Consider the following 18,879-nt stretch of genomic DNA (forward strand, 5'->3'; position numbering starts at 1 on the left):
GACTACCTAAACAGAGTTTTAAGGGGGCGTTTGCATGACACCGTTTTCAACTAAAAACAGAAAACGTTTATGCATTTTAGCTGATAAGGTTTTGGGGGCCTGAAAACGCTAACTTTTCAAAGTGCAAGTTTTTGAAAACGATACAATTATCGCCTCCAAACTTTAAAAACAAGAATTTGTGAAAACTGTGTCATGCATATTACGTGTTCAGTCTATAGGCCTGTAGTGTTTCTTTTCCTGGCAGCAGAATGCAGTGTTTTTAATTGTTTTCACAGATCTGTGTGCATGGGGATCGTTTTGACAATGTTGTCGTCTGTATGCGAAACTTTTCAAAAGTGCAAAGGAAAAACGTTTCCGTTTTTAGTACATCATTGTCCTGTAAACATATCTTTGGAAAAGCCTTTAAGTAGAGAGCCTTAGTGTACATGTTGCTAGAAATGTATAACTGGTCACATACTGCATGCATTGCCATTTAAATATCAACTGTTTACCTTAAAGGGGGCCTATTATGTCCCTTTTCACAAGATGTAATATAACTCTCTGGTGTCCCAGAATGTGTCTCTGAAGTTTCAGCTCAAATACTCCACAGATCATTTATTATAGCTTGTCAAATTTGCCCCTATTTGGGTGTGAGCAAAAATGTGCTGTTTTTGTATGTGTCCCTTTAAATGCAAATGAGCTGCTGCTCCCAGCCCGCTTTTCAGAAGAAGGCGGAGCTTTAACAGCTCACTCTTCAGTTGCTCAACAACAACAAAGCTGGAGAATCTCACGCAGCCAAAATGAGGATTGTCAGTAACAGTGTTCAGCCTTACATTGTTCAAACCGGAGTCGACACTGATGGAGAGACTCAGGAACTTTTAGAATGAAACTGGATGTTTCTGAATGGTTAGTGGATAATTTTATGTAAAATGACGGCATGGTAACAACAACTCTTCCTCTTCTCTAAAGCAGCCCAACATGGCCTCACCCCCTTTGTTGTGTGTTCTCGTGGGCGAGGTTTATGTAAATGTTGGAGTTAGTGATGTCACCAACCCGGGAACCCGGAAAGAAGCTTGTTTTAGTCCCTACCAACCATTTGTTGTAGTCCTTAAACAGAGAATTCTTAAAAAGAAAATATCTCTCTTTGCACTGAACTTTGAGCGTCGTAACTTTTCAGATGTTGTTAATGCTCTAACAGCAACATTACACACTAAGTAAAGTTAAAAATGTGAAATCATAATCAAGGACCCCTTTAAAAACACACTTATTCATTCATGCATGTTCAGTGAATTAAACATCCTCAGAAATTGTGACAAAATATTTTTATAATGTAGAGAGCAAATGTAAAATCAAGAATGTTAAGGCATGCATAGTCCTCCCTTTTGCTGAAAGCGTTGTGCACCCGAACCAGCCAGTCTTCCTTCTCGATGTGAAACCAAACAAATTTGTCTTGTGTGTCCGACTTGAAAAACGTCTCCTCTGTTCTTTCAGTTTCCCCAGATAAAGCGCCTCACATTTGTTGTTTTGGTTGCTTATAAAGTAAAGCCTGTAAATAGCGGACACATGTGGACACAGATTGATACTCAGTGATCCGTTTGCTATGGGCCCTGAAGGCCCCAGTCATTCAGCGGATGAAAACAGCCCCTGTGTTGGCCTATTGAGTTTGTTTGCTAACAGTCCAGGCTTTGTGAGCGGAAACAGCTCAGGGAATGTGCTTAGCTGCGCTAGGACACCGAAGACAGCATGGCATTTTAGTAGACTCGCAGGTGTCTTTATAATTCCCCTCATCTGAGTGCATCCTTCATATACAGAAGATCTATAGCTGCATTGCAGCTGTTAGGCTGTTTCACTCTCCTTGAGATGTTGCTCACAGTGAGCTTGTGTTTTTACAGTGAGAATCAGGATCATTTAAACTGAGCGGCAAGATTGAAAACAAAGAACTCTCTCTGATTTCATCAGAGTAAAAGAGATTGAATGCGGTTAATGTCTGTTAGTTCTTCCGGAAATAATTAAAGAAAGACACACAAGCCATAAGATGACAAAAATGTCCTTTTACAACAATCATATTTTCATCGTAAAAAAATTGCTTTTCCTCAAAATTGCTTATCTTGGCCTTCAAATGGAGCAAATAAAGTTTTACGGTTTCTCTCTCAGCAAATCATTAAATGTGCAAATACCTCTACATCAGCTTAACAGTCTGTGAAATAGAGGATGTTTACTGCCAAGCGAAGAAATTCCAGCAATGAAACTACAGGACATCAACTCAGAACGAAGGAGACCCAGAATTTTTATTGTTTTTTTTTATTGTTGCCATTCTCACTTTACATGTCGAATTTAGCTGAGCGAACTTGATTTTATTCATCAGGATTTGAGTCATTAAAAGAAGGAAGATGTTAAACCAAAAGTACATGTGCCACCATTTTACTATATGTTTATATAAAAATTGAAAATAAATTACCAATATAGTTAAAATCATCATTCAGTGCAGGCCAAAATATATATTTTTTTACAACCATATATGTGTGTATTTGTGTATATTCACTTCTGTGGTCGAGAAAAATTGTCATATGCTCACCAAGGCTCCATTTATTTGATTGAAAAATACAGTAAAAACAGTAAAATTGTGAAATATTATTACAATTTAGAAGACCTGCTTTCTATTGTAATATATCTTAAAATGTAATTTATTTCTATGATGCAAAGTTGAATTTTCAGCATCATTACTCCAGTCTTTAGTGATCCTTCAGAAATCATTCTAATATGCTGATTGTTCTTATCAATGTTGAAACTGCCTAATATTTTTGTGGAAACCCTAATACATGCATATAGGATTCTTTGATGAATAAAAAAATTTGAAAGAACAGCATTTATTTGAAAAATAATTTTTTAACATTATGAATGTATTATATATATATATATATATACACAACCACCAATATAAAAATGATACATATACATATATTATGTTGGAATAAAGGAAAATATTTTAACATGGAAAAAAGCTTTGCTTTAAAAAAGTAAGAAGGGTCAGTTCATGGGTGATTTCATGTTGTCTTTAAAATTTTGTGCTGATTTTACAACCATCTGCACATTGAGCAGTGTTACATTGTTATCAATGCTTGTTTGTCTTTAGATCATTGTACCCCGAGGCTGAAAGATATTTTGTGTGTCCACAGTGCTCTTTTGATGAGGAAATCTCCAGGCCTCTGTGTCTCACCTCAGGGCTGATCTGAAATGTCAGGCTGAGAGTTATGAGCAGAGATTCATGTGATGCTTGCGCACATGCGTTGTGATGCAGCAGACACACACTCTTGCGTGGGGCTAAGAATAGCTTCTAGATGGATGGGAGGCTGCGCAGCCGAGCTTAAGATGAAAGACACGTGAGACCCTCCCCCACCACCACATCACATCAGTGTCCGCTCACTCATGTGAACAGGGCTACGAAAAAGGGGCAGGACCAGTCTGCCAGACTAGATAGTGCTCAGAACACAAGGTTAAGTGTCCTTCATCTGAACAGACACATACAAGCAAACACAGCTGGATGTGTGTGATCTTGTATTCTAGGCATCCATCTATCCCTATAATATAATTATGAAAAATGTATTTTATTTGAATAGCAAAATGTGAAATTTAAACTGCAGTTATCTCAAATAATTGCAATTAGATCAAATAACCTCAGTCAGATGATGAATCGATAATCGTGACAGGCCTATTATATCCATCTCTGTTTCCCTTTTAGAACATTTCCAAGTTATAATAGTGTTTTTTTTACATGATTTGAAGAATGTTATAAATGATATCAATGTCATTTATTGTATTTTCACATTTTGTAATGCATAAAACATTATAGACTGGTGATGTATTGGATCAGTGCACCAGCAGATGGTCTGTAGCTATCCAGTCCCTGTAAATGAGAAATGTTGTCTCATAAACTGTCATATTATCACGTCATCGGCTTCATGGTATAATAGTAACATATTGCGCCTCAGACCCTTTGCTAACAAAACCGCACCAGTGTAGTTCTGTGCATCTGCAGCACTGTTCTTCTGAAGTCCACTTCAGGGTTTCCTAAACCAAAAACATATCGATTTACTGCGAAATAAATATTTACGAGGCCTGGTGTAGAGCACTTGTATCTGACTCGGGTCACTTCCTGATCCTGCCCTTCTCTTTCTATTTCCTGTCCCTTCAAAACAGTCTAAAATGAATGGCTAAAAGCTCAAAACTAAAACTAAAATAAATTAACAGAACAAATAATAATAACAATAATAATTTTATTATAATAAATATTTTTATTTATTTTTATTTGTAAATGGTATATAATAATGAATAATAATTTATACAATAATCTATTTAATTATATTGTTAAATCTATTTGTTTACTTGTAAATTATATTTAATAAATAAAATATTTATTATATTTTTAATTCTTAAAATTATACATTTTACAATTTTATAAAAATACATATGAAAAATTATTTTACAAATAAAATTATTTAATTTAATTTGTCTTCATAGCTTTATTTGTTTATTATTATTATTATTATTATTATTAAATAGAATTTATAAAGAAGTATAACTTAAAAAAAATAAGTTTTTAGTAAACAATTTGTATTTATATATTTGTATTTTTATTTATTATTATATATTTATATTTTATGATTTTTATTAAGTCATTTAAATGGTGGAAAATGTAAAAATAAGTTTTCAAATTGTATTTTTATTAGTTAATTACATTTTCTATTTTATTTAAAAGTAAAATTATAACTAAAACTGTAACTAATATTGTAAATATGAATAATAATTATTATTACTATTATTATACATTTCTTATTTGTTATTATTGTTATTACTAATTAATATAATTTTAAAAGTAACATTTAAAGCTGCAGTCTGTAACTCTTTTGGTTAAAAATGATCCAAAATCAATTTTTGAGCAAGTACATAACCAGCCAGTGTTCAAAACTCATTATCTTAGCTCGATTCACAACGGTAAGCTTGTAATAATGTTTTATAATAAGAGCGACCTGGTGGATTTCCGCGGGAAATTTGAGCATGCAGCAGTTCATCTGTGCGTCATTACGTCACGTCCGTAAACAGAAAGGAAGGAGTCCCGTTCAGGCTAATCGGTTTTATCACGTGAGGACGCTGCTTGTAGCGGATCATTTATAGCCTTTTCAAACAGCAGCTTAAATAATTAAACTTATCATTTTGATGGCGGATTATAATCCAGAAAGCTCCAAATGACAATCATCAGTGACAACTGGAGATTCAGCCGTAGTCAAAAAGCAAAAGACTTTGGACTGTGGAGTGGCTACAGAAATTGAAATCGACAGGTAACGCCTAATATACACTAAATACACAGTCACGCAATGTTGATGTTGTTAACATTAATAATTTGAGAACAACATAACAGTAATAATAATTTGCATGATTTGACATGATCCGAGCTAAGCGATTGTTAGATTTAATCATCATTGGCAGCGCGATTTATTGTAGGCCTCATGCTTTTTTTCTCAGTTGGTCAGAACAAAAGTGGCAGACATGTTACTTACTTGTTCAGATGATATTTTCCAGTAAAAATTCTTATATTGGTCATACTTTCAAGACGTATAATCTGTGATTCTGAAGTACAGTATCCACACCGGTGCGGTGACTGACAGCAAGCATTAGATTCATCCGCGCTGATGAGCTGTGCCGAGGCACAACACACGTACAGATAACTGTTCCGCATATGACTGCAATTGCTGGTTTCAAACAGAGATGGCGACAAAGAGGAAAAATCGCGGACTGCAGCTTTAAAAAAAGTTTTACCAATTTACACCCTCTCTAAGATTGAAATTTAACAGCTAATTTTGCTGTTCATAAGAAGACTGTACCTTTTATGAATTCTGCATGTAAATAAACTCTGTTAAAGGTGCCCTAGATTCAGAATTTGAATTTACCTCGGCATAGTTGAATAACAAGAGTTCAGTACATGGAAAAGACATACATTGAGTTTCAAACTCCATTGCTTTCTCTTTCTTATGTAAATCTCATTTGTTTAAAAGACTTCTGGAAAACACGCGGATCTCAAACATAACACCGACTGTTACGTAACAGTCGGGGTGTACGCCCCAATATTTGCATATGCCAGCCCATGTTCCCAACATTATGAAAGGCATTAGACAAGGGCAGCCAGTAACGTCTGGATCTGCACAGGTGAATCAACAGACTAGGTAAGCAAGAACAACAGCAAAAAATGGCAGATGGAGCAATAATAACTGACATGATCCATGATAACATTGATATTTTTAGTGATATTTGTAAATTGTCTTTCTAAATGTTTCGTTAGCATTTTGCTATGTACTGTTAAATGTGGTTAAAGTTACCATCGTTTCTTACTGAATTCACAGAGACAAGAGTCGTCGCTTTTTTCATTTTTAAACACTTGCAGTCTGTATAATTCATAAACACAACTTCATTCTTTATAAATCTCTCCAACAGTGTAGCATTAGCCGTTAGCCACAGAGCACATAGCCTCAAACTCATAGAGAATCAAATATAAACATCAAAATAAATACTTTACTCACATAATTCGAAGCATGCATACAGCATGCATGACGAACATCTTGTAAAGATCCATTTGAGGGTTATATTAGCTGTGTGAACTTTGTAAATGTGCTGTAATATAATCGAGAGCTCGTGTGGCAGGGAGCACACGAATTAAAGGGGCGGCGTGCTGAAAAATCGGTGCATAGTTAATGATGCCCCAAAATAGGCAGTTAAAAAAATTTATTTAAAAAAATCTATAGGGTATTTTGAGCTGAAACTTCACAGACACATTCAGGGGACACCTTAGACTTATATTACATCTTGTGAAAAAGCATTCTTGGGCACCTTTTAACTGATTAACCTCCACTTATAGTTTGAATTGTCGTTCATCAGGGCTGACCAAGTTGGTTTGTACAGAGTCATATTGTAATTTTCTTGTGAATGTGACGTCATAATCATGACACTGTCTGAATGAGTCATTTTGTTCTTTTGTTTCATATGAATGATGGGGTGGGCTTTGCGAGTACAATACATGTGGCTCTTTAATTAAAAAAATGCTAAGAAAATCACATTTTTCATGACATCTCCCCCTTACTGTCTGTTAATGACACACATTTATTCCAGTGGTTGATGCTAGGATGCTAGCCACAGCTGTCATAGTTTTTTTTTTTATAGAGTCAGTACCTAAACTCACTGGAAAAGCCCACCTACTAGGGACCTGAAGGACCAGCAGCTCTTCAGCGGATCCAGCGGTCATTCAGCTGTTTCGTACATGCTCAGTGTCCTCCTAACAATAGATGACAGGAATGTGGCATCCTCGCAGCTCATCACAGTTGACATGCCGCCCAGTGATCATGAGTCTGCTTACAAGTTAAGGCTAAACAACAAAGCATGACCTCTCGCCCTTAGGACGAAAATAAGGATGTTCTTGCATTACAAATGCACATTGGGATTGTTTTGACAGGTTATTGCACAATCCTGTAGCAGTGCTTAGTCCAAGAGATGCTCTCAGCGATGGTCCACACCTTCTGTAAGAGCTGTTTTGGACAGCAGGACTGAAGTCTCTCCCTCTCCCCTGAGAGAAACCTCAGCCAGGGCTCAGTCTGATCTCTGCGTCTCGGTCCTCTGACGTCGCTAAGAGCCGGACGGTCAATGATGAATTACAGTATTCAAGATAAAGAAAAGGAATTGTTTATGAAAATCTAGTTGAAAACAAGTTCTTCGGAATGTTTTAATTTATGGTGCTTTCATATAAACTTTTATATCATTTAAAAAAAAAAAAAAAGTTTTAGCTCTTTCCCCGTTAGCATCAAAAACTTTGTCCGGATCAGATTCAGAACGATGATCAAAACATAGATGAAGTAGATCACGTCTATCAACACCCCCAAAGCTTCACAGTCCTGTACCTCTTCCTGGGTCGACATTTCATTCAGTCACGTTAGGCAGTTTTGATTTATATGCTGTTTAATGTTTGGTGATGGCGTCATAAGCAATGCTTCTATCGCTTGTTTCTGCTTTTTCTTTGCCTGTGTTTTGATCCGGAGATTCTGTACTCTTTCAGAAGATGTGTAATAGCGCCCCCTAACGTATAACATTGAAAACATGGATTGCTGGAAAATTCTGAAAATGGCATGGAAGTGTTAATTAAAAATGTCATGAGGTGTAACCAACAAGTAATAAGTAATGATAATTTCCTTAAACCTTTTTTTTTTTTCAGTATCAGTATCATGTTTTTTGTAAGTCACGCCATATGACATATCTTAAGAGACTTATTGACCTTGACACCAGGGTTATTATAGTTAACTAAAACTGATCCATAAAAAAATTTATTTGACTTAAAATAAACATGAACTGACTTAAAATAAAATATTTTAAAAACATTATTTTATTTCATCTAGTTGCCAAGGAAACATATATCATTTACATTTAGTTTAACTTGATGTACTAAAATAACTGAAATAAAAACTTCCAAAAGATTTTAAAACAAGTTAATCGTAGAGGTGTATTTACATCATTGTATGTATGATTAAGTGTCTTTTTAAGTATTATTAAGTTATTATTTAAGTTTTAAATTCATATCTTGAATCCTTTTTTTTATTTTTATATTTTCTGTTTTCATTTTAATTTGAATATTTTAGTAATTCTGTTGTGTTTTTGTCATTATATTTATTTTTAATTATATTTTGAATTAGTTTTATTTTAATGTTTTTATTTTAATTTAAGGTTTTGTTGTGTGTATTTTTGGGGGGATTTTTTTTATGTCTTTATAGTTAATATATAGCTAATAGTTACACTTAATATAGTTTTTATTAATTTTGTTTCAATTTTAGTTAATTTTATACTTTTTTTTTATTTTATTTCAAGTAATTTTGTTATTTTAATTTTAGTTTTAGTTAACTGTAATAACCCTGGTTCAACTGAAATGTTTTATGCATTTAAAAAAAAAAAAAATGAATAGATCCGGCTCATGTCATTGACCCCCATTCTCTCCTCACTAGAAACTAAACATTGGCATGTCACAGTTGTCAGTCTGTTCCAGGACTGCTCTCAGCTAGTTGCAGCTGACCTTTCCTGTTTAAAGTGATTAAAATAGCTTAAAACTGGTCAACAGACCATCCCAGAAGGCTAACCACTGCATCAGAGATGACAGAGGTGTTTAAATGGGGGTGTGTGTGTGTGTGTGTGTGTGTGTGTGTCTGTCTGTGTGTGGAGTATTGATTGCTCATAACTCCATAACAATATGTCTTGTTAGTACCCCCACACAAGCAGAGCAAAAGTCCCCCACTGTGACCTCTGTGCCCCACTTAGTGGTTGCCATGACAACTGACCTTTATGTCTGTGGTCCTTCATTTTTTAAGTGTTCAGCGTGTGGGTGTGTTTTGGGCTAATGGTCGTGTGGCCCCGGGAGGCCGGGCTGCATTAGGGACAGAATCTTTCATGTGGCTGGAGATGGCATAAACGATTAGAGGTTGGCATCACGTTTTCCAAGCAGCACAATGTGACAGTATCTTCCAAAGCAGAAGATAATCAAATTAACCAGAAGAGGCATATCCAGACATATGGGTGTTTTTTTTTTTTTTTTTTTTTCAGGCTGTTATATATGTAATGAAGCAATAAGCTGTGACATGCCATGCTTTACTATGAGTTTTACTGTAGGAAGTGGTGTTAAGCAGCAAATAGGTGACACAGATGTTCAAATTATTTTCCATTTACTTACTTTATACACGTTACTCATTTATTTTGCAAGATGTGTTAGTGTATACTTTACCAAACAAAAAGTTTTATCTTTATTTTTTCCCCCATCAAAATAATAGTTCCCCCTTTTTGTCTGGCAGTGTTTCTGTGAGTCCATTCTGCTATAGAAATGCCGCTTTTCAGAATCCAGTCAATTCTTAATAAATAAATAAAATAAAAAAAATTTTTAATGTACTTTTTCAGCAGCCTTGGTTCTTGAAGTATTTTAAAAATTATAACCATGGTTCAAGCCAACCAGCTACGATGTAAATCACCACATTACAAACTTCAATTTAAAGCAAAAAAATATTTGTGTACTTTGTGGTTTTAATTAGGGAAAGAACTACAATCCCATGAAGCTCATTACGCTAATGCATTAGCTTGAATATTAAAATAAAGAATTCTCATGTTTTGTGCAGCTTCAATCACGTACCTTTCCGGTAGCATCCACTATTTTTAAATGCATTTTATCCAAAGAAATGTGTTATTCAGTGCTGTAATCATAGACTGTAAAAAAAAAAAATTATGGACATAGTGTCCTTGACGTCACCCGTAGATTTCTGAAGAGCATTTTTTAAATGAAAAAGTGGCCATTGCCATTTGGCAGCGCGTCATCCCGGATAATTGAAAATGGGCAAAGAGGCGGGATGTGGCTGGAACTGAAGTGCCTGGTTGCTGAAACCACACCCGCCTAGTGCGATGTGATCATGTTATCAGGTTAAGGAGCTATCTAGCTATCTTAGACACGGTCTTAAATATTAATAAAGATAACAAGTTATATCATTTGAAAGTTCTAAAGGTTTACTGTCAATCAGTGGTGTCTGTTTTACGATATATATGCTCCAGCACCAGTAATTTGTGTCGGGTGTGCAAATGACAACACGCAAAATCATAAAGGGACTTCACACCTTTGTAATGAAATAACGATCGTGAGATGAATACAATCCATCGCACTTGGGTGAAATGTCCATGAGCATCCATTGAAAAACACACAACAACACTTTTTGTCCACAAAAGCATTAAATCCATGAAATATTGATATATTATCCATTGTTTGCATCACATTTCTTCTGAATAATCTGCTCTCCATCATCGTTCTTCAAGAAATTATGCAATCTGAGTTAATGCGTTTATATTGTAAAACTGTATATGATTGTATACATTAAACTCTCGCAAACAAATGAGCCCGCGTCCAAAGTATTTTTCAAAATAGTGCAGCAGTTTTAGTTATAATATCCACAGCCAGTGCTGTCAGATTTTGAGGTGTCTTGAGAGGCATATTCTCCAGCCATTGTAGTAAATCTGGCGGACAAAACTTCTAGCCAATGCCAAGACGATCCAACAACGTGTGTTCTGTTTATCTTCCGCATATGTGCACATCTACACAGACATAACATTACATCTGTCTCGAACCATAGGCACAGCAAGCCATATTATTTGATAATTGTATGAAATAATCCCGAAAAAAAGCACAAAAACGGCAGAGATGCCAAATTTAGCGGCTGGAATTAGCTGAGGCTGTCACTCAAGTGGCCACACCCTTAATTATGCAGAACTTTAAGGCTTAATATAATTTAAAGAGTTATAAGAAAATTCACCCCCCTCACAGTTGTCATGAAGGGCAAAATTAGCTGTATAGACCAAAATCATACTTTAATCCAGGCTGTACACATGTTTTTTCTGCTGTAAAGTTGGCCATTTTAACATAGGACACAATGAGATTCTGCTCTCTTTTGGAGCATGTCCCTAGCGGCCAGTCGACGAATTGCAGTTTAAGCTACTTCCATATAGAGGGTATGCATCGACGTCACTTTCCCGCCGAAAGCGCGCTCCCTCAGCTGGACTGAGTGGCAAAAGAAGCTGCTGCGTGACTGGATTTAATATGGGAAACTGCGAAAACGCGAGTAAAACTGACCAATTACACTAAAGGTTGGAATTGAATGTGTTCCTTAAAACTTGTCAAATAAACCTAATCCATGGATATTGACATGCAGCCAGGAGTCGTGTTTCCTGACATTTATATGTGCCTGATTTCGACGCCGGGGAAATACATAAAGCAAATCTGCCTGTGAATATTTTATATAACTACAATATAGGTAGGTTTAAATCTGCGTAATCACTTATATCAATGTTATATTGTCATATTGTCCAGCCTTAAAACATATATAGTTTTATAGTATAGTTTTTGTCAGTGTTGTTTATTTAAAAACACCCAATTATGCAGAATATAAGATGGAAAATATTTAATTGATGAGTTGTCAACATAATATATAACAATACAATATATACGGTATGATTTTACCTCAAAATCCAACAATTTGACACAAAATGATTAAATCCATGTTTTGCTGGAAGTCAAGTTGTTTCTGTGAATTACAGTGATGCATTTACTTCTTTTTTCTGTAGCTTTCTGCGGTCTTTGAATATACAGGGTTTGTGTCAAAGCTATTTGTACAGTCAATCACAAAGCTCTTTCCCGTTTTGGATGTGTTTTGTGTGTTTTTCGCAACATTTACGCTGAAAACCAATGCTGCCGCTCAGTCTTTTGCCACTCAAGTGGACATGACCGCAATCGTAACGGTCGACGGTGACGTCACGTGCATACCCTCTATGGTTGCAGCTTTGCTGTAATTTGACGCGACTGGCGGAAGTTTTCCACGTGCGGTGGGCAGACGTGACTAATCGATAATGACTGAATTTGTTGTCGATGCTTTTCATTATCAATTTTATTGATTAGTTGTTGCAGCCCTAGACTCAACGACGTCATTTGCAGTGCTTCATGGGCGTGGGTGGAGCTAACGAGATATTTTGGCCTGTTATTCTTGTTTCGACCGTTTCGACTCTATGGAATTTGTGGAATTTTCTGTACAGCATCATGGGTAATGTAGTTTTTCCAACACAAATTCTGCTGTTAAATATGATTATTTTATAATGAAGTTAAGCTCATAGTAGGTCTGTCTTTAAAGGCTTTTGAGATTTTAACCTCCAGAACTCATCTGTTGCGCTTGATGTGGAATTCAATTGAACAGCTTCAAATGAGGCTCACCCAATCAAATTTTAGAGTTGTATCCTATTGTTATGCAAATAGTGAAATAGTAAAGCAAAATGTACTTAAATTTAGATTCATACTGGAGTTTTGTTTATACTTCCTCAAAGATCCTCAATTTTAAGATTTAAAATATACAAACTCGTGTTTTTGAGTGGGTTTTAGCAGTGGTTAAATAGATATTTCCTGATAAATGGTTGAAATTTATTACAAAACATGTACTGTAGCAGTACAGTCACGATAATACCGTGATGCTTCGATATATACCATAGAATAGAAAGATTATCAGGTGGGATGTCACAGATATATGTGCAAAACTGCATGCAGAGCCACACATATGCTTCATGCCTGGACTCTTCTCGGCTCTGCTTGAGTTTGCTGATGTGATAAATCTAAGTAACAGAGCGTGCTGTGTGGGAGGATGAGCTGTGGAGGGCTGGTGAGGGACTCAACAGTGTTTCTTCAAATATTCACCAACTGTGGTGAGCTGACGAAGAGCAATAGCTTTTAGCTGGAATCTAAACTGGATTAGGAAGGCTTTTAGAGAGCACAAGATTAGATATATGTATGCCGTCAGGCATTTATGAAATTAATGTTCATATTGGTGTAACCTAATCACAGAGCATGCTTGCTGCAGTGAGAAAGAGTGTGAAGATGTGAACTGATACAATCTTTCTATTGTCGATCTGTATTGGGAACAAACTGGCTCTGGGATCAATTATAGGTAATTGAAGTCAAATAAGAGATCCTTCCCTGTGCATTCAGCCAGTTTATGCAGTCAGTTTATTTTGTTATTTATTGGGTGGCAAAAAAATAAAAAATGTGAGGGCAATACAACTGTCATGATATCATGAGGAAAAAACGCCATTAAAAACAAATTTAATTCTTAAAAATAGCTTGGCATCATCTTTTAATGTTCTTAGACAATTTGAATATGTTTTTTTTTTTTTCTCTCTTTATGACAAGGCAAGGTTAGTTCTAGTTGTAAAATGTCATGTGGTGTGATTCCCTGAAAACATAATGCTATTTATGGATTAATGGAGTTGTATTGTTATGCAAATCAGCAAAACTTATTGAAATGTAAATGTAAACATCAAAATTGTCATGTGGTGTGAATATCCAATTGTTTTTTTCTCACTTTCCTCACAGATCCTCATTTTAAGACTATACAAGCATGTTTTTGAGTGGTTAAATAGATTTTGTCAGAAAAATGGGCGAAATTCACTTCAAAAACTTCTCAACTTATCATTAAGGTCTTTTTATGACAAGGCAGGCAAGGTTGGTTCAGGTTGTGAAATGTCAGCTTGACTTCGCCAAAAACTTCTTGTTTGTCCTTTGATATCACCAATCAGAAATTACTGTGATAAATCTATCATCTAATGGATAATGTTTTTCTCTTGTGTCTTTGCAGGGCGAATATCGATGAAGTTGAGACTGATGTTGTGGAAATAGAAGCCAAGCTAGATAAGGTATGCATAAAATCTATTTGAAATAACTTCAGGTGTGAAAAATAAATGTAAGAACAAATTTCAGATGATACATGGCATGAATCAATCCAAAGAATATATTCATCCTCTATTAGTCTCAGGTATATACGGTTATTCATTTCAGAATTACAAAAGTACATCACCTCCATTGGTCTAAGGATAGATTGGCTAAGATCTGAAGTTGATCTTGATCCTACATGATAAAATAACCATAAAAAACTCACACAGTACACTAGATGGTTAAGTAGTGCATAGTGTATAGTTTGTCATTTGGCACACAACTTCTATTTCATTTGATCAGTGTCTTTGTCTCATTTAATTGAGATGTAAGTTTGAGGCCTTCTGAACGCTGAGCTAACTAAGGACTAGCGCATTAGCGCATGGATAAAACAGCATAATAAATGTGCACCGAGCTAAATCCCAGCTTGTACACCATACAGGATTAATGGAGATTGAGAAAGAAACCCATTTAGCATTTGGATGCTGAAGATTTACTTCAGGAAACTGCAGTCTTGTAGCTCTTTGCTGCTTCAGGGTATTATTAGAAGCTTTCAAATCTGCATACAAGGGCAACGTTTGCTTATTGTTGCAAGTTTTTTGCAATACAAAAAGCCCAATACTTTTAATTAGCACAAAATTAGTGGAAGATGCTCAAATAAAAGCTAGACCAAAGAGGCTCGTCTGTGTACATACACTAACAATTTAAATGTAGCGCAAACTGAATGCAAGATCACACAGCCCTACAACATTTTATTTGACAAAACTATCATAGCAATTTTTTTTTTAAATATATCGTTGAAGGGCATTTATTACAAAAGTAGTTTTATTACATTTATGCCTAACTATTTATTACATGTCTATACCTGAATATACTCCAGTTAGACTTACTTTATTTGTAACTTTGTTATATTGTATTTATCTATGCTTGTGATTAGTGTATTTGTTCTCATCTTTTACTGACTGTTCACTTGCCTTTAATAATGTTTGAACTTTATTAGATACGCTAGTATTTTTGCTGTGGTATCAAAGTACTTAAAGGGTTAGTTCACCCAAAGATGAAAATTCTGTCATTAATTCCTCACCCTCACATCGTTCCACACCTGTAAGACCTTCATTCATCTTCAGAACACAAATTATGATATTTTTGATGAAATCTGATGGCTCAGTGAGGCCTCCATTGTGGCCTCACATGTGAGGACAATGGTTTAAATTTCATGTTATGAAGCGACGAGAATACTTTTTGTGCACCAAAAAAAAAAAAAAATAACGACTTTTCAACAATATCTAGTGATGGGTGATTTCGAAACACTGCTTCGAAGATTTACGAATCTTTTGTTTAGAATCAGTGGTTCATAGCACCAAAGTCACATGATTTCAGTAAACAAGGCTTCATTATAAGTGTTTTGAAATTTCAATAGTTCACGTGACTTTGGCAGTTTGATACGCGATCCGAACTACTGATTCGAAACAAAAGGATTCATAGCTTCGAAGCTTCATGAAGCAGTGTTTTGAAATCGGCCATCACTAGGAATTGTTGCAAAGTTGTTATTTTGGCACACAAAATGTATTCTTGTCGCTTTATAACATTAAGGTTGAACCACTGTAGTCACATGAACTGTTTTAAATATGTCTTTAGTAGCTTTCTGGGCATCTGAAAGTGTTAATAATCTTGCTGTCAATCTAGGCCTCACTGAGCCATCAGATTTCATCAAAAATATCTTAATTTGTGTTCTGTAGACAAACAAAGGTCTTACAGGTGTGGAACGACATGCGGGTGAATAATTAATTGACAAAATTTTCATTTTTGGTGAACTAACCCCCATTTTTGGTGAACGAAGTTACATTTTCCCCCCATAACCCCCCAAAATGTGTGTATCTCTCAACCCCCTCAGTCTCAACCCAACTCATCAACATGGGCAATCTGAACCTTGTTATTGGGCGTCCAGCATTGCCATTTGTGGACGGACTAATACATGTCTGAGCTGAGACCATTGCTTTAAAGAAATAATTCCGCAAAGTCAGACAAAATGTGTGTACTACAGTCATAAACAAAGTTTTGGCAGTGATATAAATAGTTTTTTGCAAAGTTTGCTGCTTCAGTTGTTGTAGTGATGATTCACATTGTTTCTAAATTCTTGTGAAACAAACTTCATTTGGCCAAAAAAAAAAAAAAAAGTGTCCCAATCAACCTCAATTTACCCCAACTTTATCACAAAAACCCAAATTTCACAGTTTCTTTGGCCTTGGCACAAAATGACCAGCTAACATCATATCCTCAGCACATGGGAAAGAGTGAACGAGTACTAGTCTGTCATTCTGATTGGGTTACTGGAGCAGACTGATTGCCACAATGGAGGAAATAAATGCTTCCAATCACTGTGTTCTTGTGTTATCAATGGTTACCTCCAAAGAAAGATGTGCAGCCATCATCGCTTTGCATCAAAATGGCCTCACAATGCAAGGAAATTGCTGCAAAAAATATTGCACCTGAAAGAACCGGATCATCAAGAACTTGGAGAGAAGGAGAGAGGTTCAACTGCAGTGAAGAAGGCTTCAGGATGTCTCAGAGCACCAGGATGTCTCCTCCTCAGAACTCAGCTACAGAATTTTATCACCACCAATGCAGAACTGCTCAATATTGGCAGCAGGTGGGAGCGCATCTACACACACAGTGAGGCCAAGACTTTTGGACAACGGCCTGGTGTCAAGAACGGCAAGAAAGAAGCCACTTCTCTCCAAGAGAACATCAAGAACAGACTGAAATTATGCAGGAAGTATAAGGATTGGACAGCAGAAGACTGGTGCAAAGTTATTTTGTCTGATGAAGCCCCCTTCCAACTGTTTGGGACATCTGGAATATCGAGTGTCTCAGAGAGGAAAAGGTAGACGCCACCATGAGTCCTGTGTCATGCCAAAAGTGAAGCATCCTGAGACCATCCATGTATGGGGTTGCTTTCCATCCAAGGCAAAAACACTGCCAGGAATAAAGAATGGTATTAAAACGTCCTGCAAGAGCAACTTCTCCCAACAATCCAGGAGCAATTTGGTGATGATCCGTGCATTTTCCTGCATTATGGAGAACCACGTCACAAGGCAAGAATGATAATGAAGTGGCTCGGAGATCATTACATTTGAAATTTTAGATGACCAGGGAAATCACCGGATCTTAATCCCATAGAGATGGACTTGGTTAATCCTCAAAAGGCGAGTGGACAAGCAGAAGCCCACAAATTGTGATCAACTCCGAGCACCAGTAAGCAAGAATGGATCGCCATCATTCAGATTATCATCATTAAGCTGATATCCAGGATGTCAGAGCAAATTATGAAGAACAAGGGTCAACACTGTAAATCTATTTGCAAATATATAAAAGACTTTAAAACTTATGATTATCATTGTTTTCCAGTGTACCATAAAAACATGAAAAAAGAATCTACAAATACTGAAGCAGCAAACTTTGCGAAACACAAAATTTATTTCACTGCCAAAACTTTTGGCCATGACTATATGCTGATGAAGAAATATATGTTGCACGTACTGTACGCATACCCTAGTGTACGTGTAAAAACTGAAGTATACTTTGGGATTTATAATTTGCAAGCTGTTTCACATTGACTTCAAACTGTCTGATATAACCATAAACACTGATGTTGTGTTTTCTGTCTATCAGTTGGTGAAGCTATGCAGTGGTATGATCGAAGCGGGTCGTGTGTACGTCAGTGCTAATAAACTCTTTGTCAATGGCATTCGAGACTTGTCTCACCACTGCAAAAAGGAGGAGATGATCTCAGTAAGTTTCCCAGACAAGTATTTATTTCTAAATGATCCAAGTCAAATGACTCAGATAATAGTCAGACCCTCATGAGCTGTGTTGATATTTCGGTTATTTGCTTCATTTCAGGAATGTCTTGAAAAGTGTGGAGAGAGCCTTCAGGAAATCGTCAACTATCACATGGTAAGACGCATGGCTTCCCCAGGCTTGGCTACATGTCCCATAATAAAACACACACGTACACGTTTCAGTCAGAGGCCATAATGATTCATCATATGTTACCATAACCTGAACCAGGGCCTGTAGTTCTCTCATGGGTGTTTTTATTACGAAACCATATTACATGTGCCGCGGGGCGTAACTCAACCCAGAGAACGTGGATCTCTTTACACGGGGTGTTTCGCATCATATGTGGCTGATTTTTTCCACATGCCACCCAAAAGCCATCTGCAGAGTCATAAAGGGCCTCCTACTTCACAGATTTGTATTGTGCTTTGAAATTTCTGCCCTTTTTGCCACTCTTCTTATTAAGAAGAGAGTATAATTAGGACAGGAAATGTCGAGGAACCTTTTAGGTGAAATGGGAATTGGAAATGTTGCAAGCCAAATTTGAACTTGCATTGGTCGCATGAGCACCGCAGCTTAATGTAAAATGTTTTGTACATTTGAAACTATGTTTCGTTCATTCCAGCAAGTGACTAATCACATTTATTGGTTAATCTGAGACAGAGTACGTCAGTACTCAAGACTTTTTGGGTGTTTTCCTGTTCTTGAGGATGGTGTAATTGAAAACAGAGAGAGTGGCAATCTGTGTGCAAAGTCCTACA

The 18,879-nt window shown here is 36.2% G+C and overlaps 1 protein-coding gene across 5 annotated transcripts in view; it reads left to right on the plus strand.

The window, feature by feature from the left end:
• acap3b (ArfGAP with coiled-coil, ankyrin repeat and PH domains 3b) overlaps positions 1-18,879 on the plus strand; it is a 117,843-nt gene that overhangs the window by 40,001 nt on the left and 58,963 nt on the right. For 4 of the 5 annotated variants that reach the window (XM_048171726.1, XM_048171727.1, XM_048171729.1 and 1 more), the window contains exons 2-4: positions 14,205-14,262; positions 17,951-18,070; positions 18,182-18,235. In XM_048171726.1, the coding sequence (XP_048027683.1) occupies positions 14,205-14,262; positions 17,951-18,070; positions 18,182-18,235 (232 nt within the window). Of the gene's footprint in view, positions 1-12,576; positions 12,627-14,204; positions 14,263-17,950; positions 18,071-18,181; positions 18,236-18,879 lie in introns of those variants that run through there. The other variant, XM_048171728.1, reaches the window with a different exon arrangement.

The sequence above is a fragment of the Megalobrama amblycephala genome, linkage group LG21, assembly GCF_018812025.1.
Source record: "Megalobrama amblycephala isolate DHTTF-2021 linkage group LG21, ASM1881202v1, whole genome shotgun sequence".
NCBI lineage: Eukaryota > Metazoa > Chordata > Actinopteri > Cypriniformes > Xenocyprididae > Megalobrama > Megalobrama amblycephala.